At 48.3% G+C, this 15075-nt stretch overlaps 1 protein-coding gene across 2 annotated transcripts in view; it reads left to right on the forward strand.

Moving 5' to 3' along the window:
* The window catches only part of Tbcd (tubulin folding cofactor D), a 163172-nt gene that overhangs the window by 20509 nt on the left and 127588 nt on the right, over positions 1-15075 (forward strand). For both annotated transcript variants that reach the window (XM_021178456.2, XM_029483328.1), the window contains exon 7: positions 4793-4925. In XM_021178456.2, coding sequence (XP_021034115.1) covers positions 4793-4925 — 133 coding nt within the window. The remainder of the gene's footprint in view (positions 1-4792; positions 4926-15075) is intronic.

Genomic DNA, 15075 nt, shown 5'->3' on the forward strand with positions numbered 1-15075 from the left:
CAGCTCCTGTGTGTGGGACAGCTCCTGTGTGTGGGACAGCTCCTGTGTGTGGGACAGCTCCTGTGTGTGGGACAGCTCCTGTGTGTGGGACAGCTCCTGGGGGACAGCTCCTGTGGGGCAGCTCCTGGGGGAGCTCCTGTGTATGGGACAGCTTCTGTGGGACGGCTCCTGTGTGGGGGACAGCTCCTGTGGGGCGGCTCCTGGGGTCAGTTCCTGGGGGACAGCTCTGTGGGGCAGCTCCTGTGGGGCAGCTCCTGTGGGGCAGCTCCTGTGGGACAGCTTCTGTGGGGATGCTCCTGTGGGGACGCTCCTGTGGGGACACTCCTGTGGGGCAGCTCCTGCTGTGGTGTTTCACCAAGACTGTAGGCTGAGGCAGGAAAAGAAGGCGTTGCCACCATGGACAGCTCTTGAAGGGCAGCTCGTGCTGAGGTGGGAAAGGGTGTGCCATCGTGTACAGCTCCTGTGATGGCTGTAGGCTGAGGAGATGTGGTGGTGTAGCCATTTTGACAGAGCTGTCATGTCAGCTCCTGCTGAGGCATCTTACAGTGACAGGAAGGAGGACTGGCTTCTGCTACCTGTCCCACATGGAACATCAAGATATGTTCTTAGTGACAGAAGGTGAGATGCTCAACAGCACAGTATCATTCAGAATGCAGCACACGAGGCCCCGACGTCCATGGGCTTCTTTCTTCCTAGCTATGCATCTATCATCTGGTTCTTTGTGGTTCCTCTCTGTAGCCCTGGCTGGCCTGTGACCAGGATGACCTCAGACAGTTCTTGTCCCAGTTTCCCCAATTCTAGCATCTGTAAACTGCAACACCTGACCTAGATGTCTGCTTAGCTCAGGTTCTCCTGACTCGGCTGTCACCAACTGTCTTCTCACTCTGCTAGCCCCCTTCTCTCAGCCTCAGCTGGCTTTTTCCTGTTCTCAGAAATCCAAGAGCTCACCAACACTGAAGTTCATAGGGTCAAGCAGTTCTAACAGCTAAGAATTCTTAAAGGGCCAGTTGACTAGCAATTGGTGATCCTTTAAAGGGCCAGGTTCACAAGATCTCTCTCTGTCTGTCTGAACTCCCACCTCCTATTTCCTGCCTCAGCTCATTAGCCATGGGCTTCTTTATTGGCAAATGAATGCTTTTACAGCACAAGAAATTCTCTCTACAGCCACCCTCTCTATGATGATAATGGACTAAACCTCTGAAACTGTAAGCTAGCCCTAATTAAATGTTTTCCTTTATAAGAATTGCTGTGGTTATGGTATCTTGTCACAGCAATAAAACCCTACCTGAGACAATCTGATAGGTGTGGCCACTGGGGGTGGGGTTCCAGGTAAAATGTGTTTGTGGGTATTGGGAACTGACACTTAGGCTAGGGGTCTGAAGGGGTCCCCAAGAAGGAGGAGAGCATAGTGTCCAACCAGGATCTGCTTATCTTGTCTCCTTGGAATGGGGTAGGTAATGAAGAAAGGTCACCCGAGGAGGTCTACAGCAGAGCTGGGGATGAGAGGGAGATTGGATCAGGAGGAACAGGTGGAGAGGGACGATCTACAGACAGCCTACCTGGTTCCCTGGCTGGAGTGCTCTGTGGGTTATAGCAGGGGTGCCTGCTGGTGTTGGGGGCTTGGATAAAGCAGTGATTTGGGGAACACAAGTTAGGGGGTAAGATCCATGGGGTTCACAGGAGATGGGGGGAGGGGGCAGGGAAGGCTGTAGCAGGTGTTCTGTTGCAGAGCTAGGGGTGAGACTGGGGGTTTGGGTCTGGAGGAATAGAGGGAGAAGTGAAAACCTATAGTACAGTTTTTAACTTTAATGTCAAACATCTTTTTTTTTTAATTTGGTTGTTTTTACTGTTGAAGCTAATTTTAACTTATTAAGAGATTTAACAAGTAGTCATTTATGTTTTTTTTTATTTTTGTCATTGTTGTAACACAGAATTAATTTCACCTCAAATTTCTTTTGGTATAGGGCACAGGTTCTCAAGCTGTGGGTTGTGACCCCTGTGGGGATTGAACAACTCCTTCATAGGGGTTGAATAGCAAATATCCCGAATGTCAGATATTAACATTGTAATTTATAACAGTAGCAAAATTACAGTTATGAAATAGCAAAGAAAATAATTTTATGGTTGGGGTCACCACAACATGAGGACTGTATTCAAGGTTCAAGGCTTCAGGAAGGTGGAGAACCACTGGTATAGCGTTTGCATCAGGAAGGGTTTCTCCTCCAATAGCTAGCTACCAGTTCTAGAATAATTTTGTAGATATTTCATATTTCTGCTGATCTTTATTAGTTTGTATTAGCTTGAAGTATACATGATTTTTTCCTAGTAGGGATTGTTATTTCCCGTTTGCTGCTTCACTCTGAGGCCATGTCCCAGGCAGTGCAACCACCAGGGTTCCTAGTGTAGCTGGCTGGGGATCCCTTAGCTCTTCTTAGGTAGAATTCACAGGTAGGCAATGAAAAACCTCACGACTGGTCTTGGTATCTTTTGACTACCTTAGCATCTGGTAGCATCAAACTGCAGGAATAAACAGGCAGAAGCAGCAAGAGGTGGTGTCCTCTTGTGCAAGCTTCTGATAACAGTGCCATTAGTTCTACAGGTGTTACAGTTCCTGAGAAAGCCAGAGGTAGGAGACCCTTAGTGTTATGAGTATCGGTACATCCTCATTCCTTGGCAGCAGCTGGTGTGCAGGTGTGGGTACTGGGATTCCTAAGAGCTTAGTAATGTTCAGTGCTAAAGCTTTCTGGCCTGGGTAGCTTGAGACTCTAGGACTGAAGCTGTGATGGTTCTCAGGAACACTAGAACCTGTAGATTTTCATTTCCGTCTCTAAATAGCCTCTGTCTGGGAGTCTCAGTTCCCCCGCTCTTGTCTTCTCTCTCCTTTTGCTGCCATTCTTGCACCAGCCGTGTGCGTGGCCTGTTCCGCTGCCTGTTACTGTGTGATGGCACAGTTAGTTCAAAGGCACCGTCCTTTGTAGATCTAGTGCCTGTTGCTGGAACATTAAGTCGCCAGTCTTACAGCTCTACCTCTTTTGTAGTTGACAGTGAATCTGGATGCCCTGCTGCTTTTTACAGCTTGGCCTACCGATGGCTCCGTGTTGCTTTTTCTTTAGCTGTCAAGTTGGTAGGTCAGAGTAAAGCAAGTGTGCTTACGTTTTTCTAGTGTTGAAGGGTGTACTCTGCTATGGGAATAAATCTCTGCACATGAGGCCTGGCAGCATGAAGGTAGAAGCAGATACTAGACTGTGTAAGTGCTGCCTAGGGAAAGGATGTGGTCAGCTCCCACTGGAGTGAACAGGTGACACTGAGGTCAGGCAAGAATTGGACTATGTTGTATGGAAATAGGGCTGGAGAGATGGCTCAGCGGGTAAGAGCACTGACTGTTCTTCCAAAGGTCCTGAGTTCAATTCCCAGCAACCACATGGTGGCTCACAGCCATTTGTAATGGGATCTGATACCCTCTTCTGGTGTGTCTGAAGACAGCTACAGTATACTCATATATTAAATAAATAAATATTTAAAAAAAGGAAACAGGAAATCTAAACCCTTGAGCATGTCTTATGAGGTGTGACCCGCAGGAGGTGAGTCTTTAACTCATAGGATGGCGAAGGATGCCAGCTGTCCATGTGTGCTTGGCTGTACATATTCTGGGAGGGGCTGGAGCACCATGTGCTAGTACCAACCAGTATGTGCTGGGAGGGTTTGTTACCCAGAGAGTGGATGTAGCTTTAACTGCCCTCTGGATGACTGGGTTTAGGTCCCAGTGTAGATGGTCAGGGCACTAGAGGGCGAGTGGATGTCAGAATCCCAGTGCTGACTCTCCTGTGCCTGGTGCTTCATATGACTCCCTAATGGGTATTGCATGTGGAATACCCTAAAGTGAACTCATAGCCTCCCTTCTGGGCATACAGTTCCACTACTCAGAAGGAACTACCTTCTGGCTACCTGCTGGCACGGCCTTGTCCATGCTCCTACCTGAGACTAGCCAGGATAGTCATAAACCTGCTACTTGCCTGCTTGGGTCCTTTGGTTCCTGGTCCCTGTACTTAGCCCTGCGCATCTCCTGTCAGCTCCTTTTCCCCCCGACACAGAGCTTTCCCACTGGCTGTGCTGTGTCCCTTCTTGTTCAGCTTCTCCTGGGCAAGGCCCCTTGAGGTTGTCCTTGAGCCGCCTTTGGGGACGCATCATCTTCCCTTCCTCCCTTCCTTCTCCTTTCCCTCCCCCCCTTTCCCCCCTTCTTCCCCTTCCTCTTCTTCCCCTCTCCTTCCCTTCCTTTGTGTGTTTTCTCCCTTATAGGATCTGTCTAGAGTCACCGAGTCAGAGGTCTGGGTTCACATTGTCAGCCAGATGTTGGGTGGAAGGAAACAGGCTCGTGCCACATGAGGTTGTGGTAGAGGAAGGTCCTTGGGTCGGGGTTGGTTGTTGGATTAGGTTGTGGAGGATATATCTTGAGATTAAGGGAGATGCTTGGAAGGAGTCAGAGCTGAGAAGCATGCAGATCTTCCCTGGCCGTGGTGGGGTAACGATGCCCATCTATTTGTAAAGCTGGTGGTTAGTTGGGGCCCAGGAGGGAAGGAGGTAGGGTGGTGAGGCCTCTGAGTAACTTTTTGAGAGACCCTGATGGGCAATCAGCTGCTGGCCCATGGTGGTCAGGGACTTGGCAGCTGACCTAACCTGTTCAGGGATCTAAGATGACTGGGAGGAAATGTGTGTGGTGTGTGGTGGGATGTGGGTGAGCCTTCAGCATTGGAGTCTTACTGAGCATCTTCTGTGTGTTTGTATTCCCCTGTAGATTTATTACACGTCCTGACGTCAAGCAGAGAAAGATGGCCAGCTTTCTGGACTGGAGCCTTTGCACCTTGGCCCACTCTTCCTTCCAGACCATTGAGGGTGTCATTACCATGGATGGGATGCTGCAGGCCCTGGTGAGCACTGCCTGGGACAGCATGTGGAGCTCTGGCACTGTACCCAAACTGTTGGTTCCATTCACTCTGTGTTTGAGTTACGGGAACCTGGTGGAATTAATTTGCATTACAGGGTTGTGGTTTCATTTTCCACTGCTGTGTGCTTAGTGTGTAAGACTGGACTGGAGTGGTGGCTCCCAGGAGAAAGCTGAAGAACTGTGCTTCACCACTAGAGGGCAGTGGTGCCCGCAGAACTGCAGCCTTTCATTTTGTCTTAACACAGTGAAACCAGCCCAAGTGAAACTTGAAACCTGTTTGCTTAGTGGGTTACAAAGTTTCTAGTTCCAGTTTAAATACAGACACTGGGGCCCGTCTGGAGATGCCCACTGTGCCCATCCTGCCTGTTGCTGGTCTTCTCTGCTTGTCTGTTGTATGTTTTTTTAGTACTGACAAGGAGAACCACTCTGGTGTGAAATCTCAGAGGACATGGCCCTGTTAACAAGGCTAGGAAGCTCCTGGACCAGTATTCCGGAGGTCACAGATGGACCCCCTAAGGCTTTGTTTGGTTTTGATGGTCAGCATTAAGAAGGTCATGGTACCTCTCCAAGTCTGTCTCTAGGGTTAATGTTTACAAGGTTACAGAGACTCTCTGAGGCCATGAGAGTCAGTATTTTAGACGAAGGCATGGATAGCTCTATAAGGCCCTGGTCTCTTGGGTTTGGCATTCTGGAGGGTGCAGATAGCCTTCTGAAACTGTGGCAACTTCAGGGTCAGAAACCTCTTCCTTGTTTTTCTTTGATTACACTGGATGCGATTTGACAGTAGTTCTTGTCCTTGTCTTGGAGGCAAAGGGAGCTGACATGTCCCTTAGAAGTAGGATCCTTTGGAGAAGTCGGAAGGCAACCAGTCATACTGAGTTTGGCTTTTTGTACGACTCCTTAATACAGGTCCTGATGCAGGGTGGGAGGTATCAGGGCAGGTGCCAGCAGCCCCAGGAAGGGGACATGCAACCTGGGACGGGAAGGCAAGTCGAGGCTCTCTGGACCCACTCCATGTGCCTCTGCAGCTGAATGTGTATCCTGGTTGTGGGGATGCGAAACGGCTGGTGTCTCTTTATTTTCAGTGATATTGCCATTGCCTTCAGAGGCCTGCCATTCAAAACATGCAAGAGGGAGGCCTGGGAAAATAGAATGTTCCTTAAGACCTGAGCTTCTGCTCTGCTGCTCTCTCTGAAGATGGGTAGTTAGTTCATTTTGTTAAGTCTACAGAGTTGTATAGCCACCATTGTCTCTTCTCCTTATGCCATTCCGCATACATACTGCGTCATACTCCACAGGCCAGTGGCACTGAGCTCACCTGTCTGGGAGGTGACTTTTATGTAGGGATAGGCTCTTTTCCCTGAGCACAGCGTCTGTAGGGTCTGCCCACCCTGTGGCAGGCAGGCGTCAGTTCTTCACTACTTTTTCGCAGGCAGAAAATGTTTCATTATGGGACTGTTTTTGACTGTTGTGATTAATGCTACTGGGGAACATGAAATAGGTTTTTAAAAATTTATAATTATTTTGGGTATGTATCAGTAGGTGTTTCTCTATTTGTGTATAATAATAGATTGTTTTCCTCAGCACATAGAACAACCTCCCCCCTTTTCTTTTTGGTAGTGCGGGGGTGTCAAGCCAAGGCCCTTAAACATGACAGGCAAGCTCTGAACTATCTATTCTTACCCAGCCCTGAGAGTTGGTTTTTTTTTCTTTGTTTGTTTAAATATAGTATTTTGTTTTTGAAGTTTTTTTGTTTTTGTTTTTGTTTTGTTTTTTTAATTATAGCTGTGGGGCCCAAGAGATGGCTCACTTGCTGCTTTTCCAGAGGACCCTAGTTCAGTTTCCCATACCCAAGTTAGGAGGGCCTAACGCCCTGTAACTAGTTCTGGGCTATCTGGATGTCATCTTTTGGCTTCTGAGAGCACTTACACACACGTGTGTGTATACACCCAGATGCACATACATATACCCATAAATAGAAATAAAAAAGTAAAATAGATAAATAAAATAAAAATTAGAAATAAAAGAAAAATTATGGTTGCCCCCACTTATCAGTTGTAGTACCCACATGCACACATGCACAAACTAAGTTATTGATGAGATGTGAGGTTCTGCCTATGGTAGACATCTTTGGGGTTTGCAGATTCAGCTGTACAGCCCATACTTTGGGAGGCCTTTGTTCCAGCTGTGGGGAGAGGCAACTAAAGAGGTTTTATTGTGATTTCCATTTTGATTGTAGCAGTAGAGTTTAGTGCAAGTTGTGGCTTACCCTGAAAGGTAGTGTGAGGAGGGAAGAGGGAAGAGTGGGGCAGAGGTCACAGTTGATTTATAAATCGTGGTAGGTGTTGTACATTTGTGTTTTAGGCAATTCTGATGAAGAGGTAGATAGAAATAGTTTATTTGAAAGATTTGGGTGTAAGTAGGTTCTTAATATTTTTGGCATGAATCTTTACATTTTTTTTTCTTTTAACATTTGCTTATTGCCTGTGTGGAGACCAAAATGCTCTTAATTGTTGAGCCATCTTTTGAGCTCAGCAGCAGCAACAACAACAACAATAAAGAGTTCGAAACAACTTATTGAATGTTTTCTGTGTCCCTCATTTGGTTCCAGGGATTGAACTCAGTCTAAACTTGATGACCAACTGATCTATCTCTGCCTCCCTGCCCGACCTGCTGTCTTCTCTCCACCCATCCATCCCACACCCACCCAGTTCCTACCCCATTTGTTTGTTTGTTTGTTTGTTTGAGACAGGGTTTCTCTATGTAGCCGTGACTGTCCTAGAACTCTTGTAGACCAGGCTGGGCTTGAACTCAGAGCTCTATCCACCTGTGCCTCCAGAGGGCTTGAATTAAAGGTTTGTGCCATAATACCTGGCTTTCTACCTACTTACTGTGCAGCCTTGGTTTACCTGGGACTTGTAGCCCAGGATAGCTTTGAACTTACTCCTGCTTCTTCCTCCTGAGTGCTGGGATCTCAGGTGTGTGCCAACACTCCCGGCTTGGCCTGAGTCTTGTTGAAAGTTTTCACATCAAGAGAATACAGGAAGGTCTGACAAAACGTAGCTAGAGTCTGTTACTGCATGGTGGTGCTTGAGGGAAGGGTGTTAGACCTGTCTATCGTGTATATGGGACACATGGGAGGACAGGCACAATTAATCTCAGGGGATTGATTTTAGATTGCTTTTGTTTGCATTCTTTCTTGGGTTAGGGACTGTGAGGGGGATCTTGCTTTATAGCTCAGGCTAGCTTCTGTTAGCAAGGATTATGGGTGTGTCCCACTGGACCTAGCTCAGTCTGCAGTTTTGAGGGGATTGAAGGTTTGCAGCTAGCTACCTGCCAGCCTGGCCCAGGAGTTTTTCTGCTCTCCACTTCTTCCTGCCCATGGCAATAGAGATTGTGGCTGGCAGGGTAGACAGGCTTCCTGCTTAGGCGAAGCAGGCACCTGTGGGAGGTGGTGATAACTTGTGGGCCTTAACTGAGGTCCTGGCCAATGTGCCTGGAGCATTCCGCAGTGACTGCTTTCTGTCTTGTTTTACATACTTTGCCTTTTTGTTCTTTGTGATCACCCGAGTCTCTGTGTAGTTCCCAAGATTTTTGTTTCTTCTTCCTTAGGAGGTGCATGGGGCATAGGTTGGGCTCAGACACTGTAGGACAGTTGCTGTTCCATTCCTTGCCAGTTATGCCAGTGGGTTGAGATTCCTTTAAGTGACTTAAACCAGCCAGACATGTGTGCCTTTTATTTGGACATCTTTAAATTCCAGTGTTGAGGAGAGAAATTCTCTTTTTGCTTCCTCCTGAGGTGTAAAAAGGGTTCCCAGAGGCTTAGAAAGTTGAGTCTCCTATCCTCCTCCCCCGCCCCCCAGCTGGGTGTGTTGGCAAGGGAGGAGAAGATGAGACCCAGCTCTCTGCCGTTGGGGCAGAGTACTTTGGTGGTTTGGCAACAGCACCTCTGCTCTATCTAGAGAGATTTTGCCCTGAGGATGGTGAGCACTTGTCTGACGCAGACAACTGAAATCCTGGGAAGTGGCTGAATGAAACTGCCGTAGACCAACAGCTACAGTGGTCTCATCTCCTAGGGCTCGAGGTGCCTGGCTTGCCACCGCCCTGCCCCCACCCCTCAAGCCTCCGCTCTGGGGCGGCGTTGTCTCCTCAGTCTCCCTCTTGGCTTCTTTTTGTCTCTTAGAGGGTCACTTGGGTCTGATCTGGCTCCAGGGCAGGAGGAAGTTACGCTCAGTGGGTGGAGCAGTTTCACCATGGGCTTGTCAGACCTGAAGGCAGAGGGCTGGTGTCTTGTGCATGATGAAACTTGCAGGTGTATTGTGCTTCAGGATTGCATGTTTCCTTTGATGCACTTGGCTTCATTTTTATCCACCTGTTCATTAGTGTGGGTTAGGCGAAACAGGTGAACTCTGAACAAGTCACATCGAAACTAGGATTGATTTTATTTCCCTCGAAGCATAGCCCTCTCGCGGCATTGATTCTTAACTCTTGTGGGAAGGAAACAAGTGTTTGGCAATTTTGTTTCTCTGGAAGGCCCCTTTGCTCATGAGTGTTAGTATTAATGCGAATGGAGGAAATTTGAGGGCAGAAAACATATTTTTAAAATAAAACGTTGTCTCTTAAATGTATTTGACCTTTTCTTATTGTTTGATGGTTGTGTGGTCATGATTTTCCTTCAGATTAGAAGCTTCTGAACATGGCGGCTTCTCTGCGTTTCCTCCAGCGGTTATGATGGTGAAGGGACTTTTGGTTCCAAAGAAGGCTGCTGGTAGGGAAGGTACTGCCTGTGTTGATTGGTGGCAGGGGATATCCTTTTGTTTACTACCAGCTGACATAGCATCTCCTCTTCACAGTTAGGTGGTTTTTTTTTTTTTTTTATTTTTATTTTTCCTATTTTTAACATTTCAAAATTTGTCAGGCATGGTGGCGCACGCCTTTGATCCCAGCACTTTGGAAGCAGAGGCAGGCGGATCTCTGAGTTCGAGGCCAGCCTGGTCTACATGGAGAGTTCCAGGATAGCTAGGGCTACATAGAGAAACTGCCCCCAAACCATAAACAAACAAGATTCAACATCCAGACTTTATTTTATCTATTGTTGACTAAAGGTAGAATTCTTACTGAACTTATAGTTTGGGGGTATAGCTCAGTACCAGAGACCACTTCTCTAGCATTCTTGTAGCCCTGGGTTACCTAGCACGGAGAAAAACAAAAAGCCACAAAGTTGCAGCAAAACCCAGAAACCTCACAGGCAACAGTATTAACACTGAAGAGAGCTAAGGTACCAGGATCCACAGGCCCATCCCAGGGGCTGCATGGCAATCTGACCCACGAGGCATGTGTTGGAGCGTCTCTCTTCCTTGTGTGTGGTTTAAAGGATAGGGGTTGGGTGCCTGGCTACAAGTGACTGTTGACTAGATTACCTGTGTGGATAAGCACGAGAAACCTGTATCCTGGACTTGGCTCTGTCTGGGCCTTCAGCTGCCTGACCAGACTGTCCTGGCCTTGGCCTCTGAATAGGCTTTAGCTATACTTGGATTTCATCTCTCCTGGTGGCCCGAGGCATAGGTGTGGTACTTTGCTCTATCTGGAAGAGAAGTGACAAACCTCTCTTGCCTCAGAGTGTGTGGAGACTAGCTAATCAGCCCTGGTCATGCTCTTCAGCTTAGCCTGTCATGGTCTTGTGGACTTTGGCCTCTTTGTTTGTGGGCTTCTGTGGAGCCTGGTTTCTAGAGAAGCCCTGCCTCAGCATCCTAGGGCAGAATGTCTGGGGGCTTGTGCCTTGGTGCTCAGGGCAACTTTGCTTTTCACTTTATTTGTTTATATATATATTTGCGGGTATGGTGTGATGTGTGTACCAGAGCATTCATGTGGGGACAGCTTGCAGAAGTAACTCTCACCTTTCACCTTATGATTGAATGCAGGCTTGGCAGCAGCAAGCATCTCTCCCCAGAGCCATCTTTCTAGCCCGAAGAGGAAGGTTTTGGGTGGAGAAAGTGCGTGACAGATAGGATGGAGATGATGCACTGTCTATAGAGAGTGCTGTCTCCATAGACTCAGGGTTCCTGTGCCAGGCATTGAGTAGGCTCTGAGTAGGCTCTGGCTGTTTGTAGTTTCACGAAGCTCAGCACTTTACCTAGGTGAGCCCCGTAGGAACGCGTATGTACATGTGCATGGCCTCATCCTCCTCATCCCTGCCCACCTGCTCGTGTGAGCTGCGTTAGTAATGGAGGCCCAGGAGGCCAGTGGGGAGCCCCCTCCACCTTTAGCCTGGCTTGTGGCTTTTGCTGCGGGCCATTTGAACGCCTCACGCTCCACCTCCTCCTCCTCTCACCTGGCCCACGGGCAGGTGCTGATACCTGGCTGCCCTGATACTTTCCTTGGCCTTCCTTCTCACATGCTTCCCTCAGGCCTTGGCTGTTGACATCTCATCTCTGATTTGCCCTTGATCTTTGTTTCCTGCTCTCTGTCCTTGTTCTAGAGCCCTCATTCTGTGGGCCGTGGGTACACTTGTGACACCTGAAGTCTTAACCTCATGCCTGTTGTCCTACAGCTTGTCCTCCTTAGCCTTGTGACTGTAGAAGCCTGACAGAGATAGAGATAGAGAGAGAGACACACAGAGACAATGCATGTGTGTATGCGTGTGTGTGTGTGTGTGTGAGTGTGTGTGTGTGAGAGAGAGAGGGGGGGGGAAAGAGATGGAGAGAGAGAGAGAGAGAGAGACACGCAGACAGAGAGGCAGAGAGATGGAGACAGACTGCATATGTGAGAGAAACACATGTGTATGTATGTGTGTAAGAGAGAGACAGAGACAGAGACAGAGAGACTGCATATGTGAGAGAAACACAGAGACAATGTGTGTGTATATGTGTGTGTATGTGTGTGTGTGTGGGGGGGAGAGAGACAGACAGACAGACACAGAGAGAAGCAGACAGACTGAGACTTTGAGCCTGAGGCTGTCTCTGCCGGTATCCTCCATGCCTGCTAGTTGTTTGGTTCTCACGTCTCCTTGTCTTACCCAGAGCTTCAGCTGGCTTTCCAGCGATCCCTCCATGATACCTTCTTCCCATTCCACAAGTCTTCACCCTGTAGTGTGGTTCTTTAGTCTTTTAGTCCTCACTCACGCACATCTGCTGTGCTTGGTCTTCATCTTCTCCTGAAGGGTGACGACGGGTCATCCTTCTCTGAAGTACCTCCGTGGAGCCCTTCCTATCGTCCTCGTCTGTTTGGTTCCTTGTAGTTGTGCACTGTTCCATGGTCAAGAGGGAACAAGGATTGAGAAGCATCAGAGGGGGGACCCGCCAAGGGCGGTTGGGGCGTCTTCCTGCCCTCTGAGCCCCGAGGATGGCAGTGTGTAATTAGTAGGCCACGTTTTCCAAGCTGGGCATCTGGTACTGTCTTTATGCTTGTACGTGGGCTAGGAAACTGAACTGACGAAGCTTTGAACATCTGTGTGGCTGGTGACCAATGTCTGGTCATTGGAGAATCTGGCCAGTGGGTTGGCCACCTATACCTCCTATAGGCAGTAGGTTGGTCAGCCCTCTGTGGCTGAGTCATTCTATCACTGTGGGACAACAAAATGCCTGTATCGGCTCCCTGAAATAGTCCCCACTCTGTTTTTCAAAATATTTGGGCAGTTGACACTTTGTTCTAACAGTTCGTTCTTTTCACTGATCCTGTAAACTCTGTGGTTTATGTGTGCGGATCGGCTAACTTTAAGACTGCTATGTCTTCTGCCCTGCCAGGAGACAGACACCTCAGTCCCAATCCCTTCCTGCTGGCTTGTGTTATGACCAAGGGTCTGGAACCTGTGCATTCTGTCAAGTATCCCGAGTCACTGGAAGACCTTTGTACTACACACACACACACACACACACACACCCGCCATAGGGTTCTTGTGTAATCCAGGCTTGTTTTGTATTAACCCATCTTCCTATCTCCAGCGCTGCCATCTCCATGGCATTATAGACAGGTACCACAGTGCCCTTCTTGCTCTGTCTCACGTTTCTCAGCCAAAGCTCCTGAGTTGGCTTTATGGGCACTGTGTGTTCCACTGCCCCTGCTTCTGCGTCTGTCCTGTGCTGAAGACATGATGTTTGGGACGGCCTCTCAGCCTTTTCCTGGCCTGTGCTTCCTTTTGTCCCCCTCACTTCCCTCACTTCACCTGGGACAGTGCTGCCCTTGACTGTATTGGGGAGTTTGAGTTTTTGTCTCTGACTTCAGGTTCCTCAGCCATACTGGGCGTTCCTCCACGGGCTGAGGTATTTGGCTCTGTATGCATGGCTCCTGTTGTTGGGATACCCTCAATCCTGGGCTCTCAGTAGAAGGAGTGTTACCATACCTTTTTACATTTACCAGTTGATCGAGATATGGTTATCTTTACTTAAGAAGCACAAGAAATTGAAATAAGTAGTCATAACACAAACTTGAGAGGCTGGAGTTATCTGCCTTCAACATCTGTCCTTTTCCCTATTGTCTAGGGTCTTTCCTATTGGTGAGTTTTCTCTTTACATCATGAAGGCTGCAGTGAGTGAATGTGTTTTTGATGTTAGGAAGGATCGACTCTCTTGAGCTGGCGGTGCTGGTACATGCTTGCCCTCAAAGGTAGGAGGAACTTGAGTTTGAGGGCTGTATAGGGAGATCCTGTTTCATATAAATGAAAACAAACCTGAACTTGATGTTTTAGGTTTCCAGTGTAAGAAATGCTTCAGTTAACGGTGGGTGTCATTCCTTTCATTGTGTAGTGGGAGAGGGCCTTGCTTTGTTTTTCTAGTAAGGAAGAAAACACCCTCCTTCCTAGATATCTTGCCTCTGGCATATGGGTCAAACCTGAAACTGCCCAGTGGGTGGTTTGTAGCCTGAGAATTTGCCCTGATCCAAGAGTTTAGAAGTGACCCACAGGTAGCCATCTACGGAACTATTCACACTAGAAGTGTTCAGTGCAGCTTGTGGTCGGCCATAGGGCTGCTCCCGGAACTGGGGCTGTGAGGGAGGCATTGATAACTGATTTCAGCTGTCTGCTATTGGGCAGGCGATGTCTCTGGCCCAGATGCCATCGTGGGGCTGGGTCCTGCCCTGTATCTAAGCACTCCTTTCCAGTGTCAGCTTACTGCTCTATTTGGGACAGTGGGTTCCTCAGGATGTCTCTCACTGTCTTTATAAGCCAGTAGAGGTGCTAGACCTCAATTTTCTAGGCTCTGTTCTCTGGAGAGAGTTCCTTCCCCACAGTGCTGGAGGAAGGGTGTTCAGGAATGAGCTGTTGTGGCTGCCTTTGCATTGGTGAAGGCAGCAAGTGAAGGTAGTTCCTCTGTCCTAGGTGAGAGCCTGGCTTTGTTTGGGTGCTCAGCCTAGCTAGGGTGGTTGTGTGAGTTTTGGCCATCTTTTCCTGCCTGGGTTTTGATCTCCTGTATGACATATTTAAAAGTGCCTTACAATTCCACTACCAGTGGTTTGCTAAGCCTTTTATGATGGGGAATTTTTTTAGTGTTAAGACAAAGTCAAGGGCTGGGAGAGATGGCTCAGTGGTTAAGATCACTGACTGTTCTTCCAGAGGTCCTGAGTTCAATTCCCAGCAACCACATGGTGGATCACAACCATCTGTAATGGGATCCAATGCCCTCTTCTGGTGTGTCTGAAGACAGCTACAGTGTACTCATATAGGTAAAATAAATAAATAAATCTTAAAAAAAAAAAAAAGACAAAGTCAAGAATTGTTGTTTGCCACGTCCCATTGTGAGGTGGCCTGGGTACAACAGTGTCTTCCTGAGAGGCCAGAGCAGGATCTGTAACCAAGTGCTCTGGTAACCTGCCATTTTACGCCGTGGTTTCTGAGTTTGCTGGTCAGTGCTCCCAAGGCTTCAGACTGGGGAGCTTCTTAGAGCCTTTGCATTTCAGTGACAGCCACACCTGGGCTGTAGTGCAGGGACCTTTCTCCAAGGGCCTGGGGTGGAGTTGCTTTTCTTGGCTTGAATCTGGCAGTGCCTTCAGGGAGCCTCAAACCAGCACCTCTTGCTTGGCAGCAGGGTGAACTTGCTTCTGTGTGGCTCTTGAGCCTGTGATTTACGGGGCTTGGAGAGCATGCCCCAGGGAGGGGAAGCTAGCTTGGGTGGGGAGACTGGAAAGGTGTGGTATAGTTT

Source organism: Mus caroli, chromosome 11 (assembly GCF_900094665.2).
Source record: "Mus caroli chromosome 11, CAROLI_EIJ_v1.1, whole genome shotgun sequence".
In the NCBI taxonomy this organism is placed as follows: domain Eukaryota; kingdom Metazoa; phylum Chordata; class Mammalia; order Rodentia; family Muridae; genus Mus; species Mus caroli.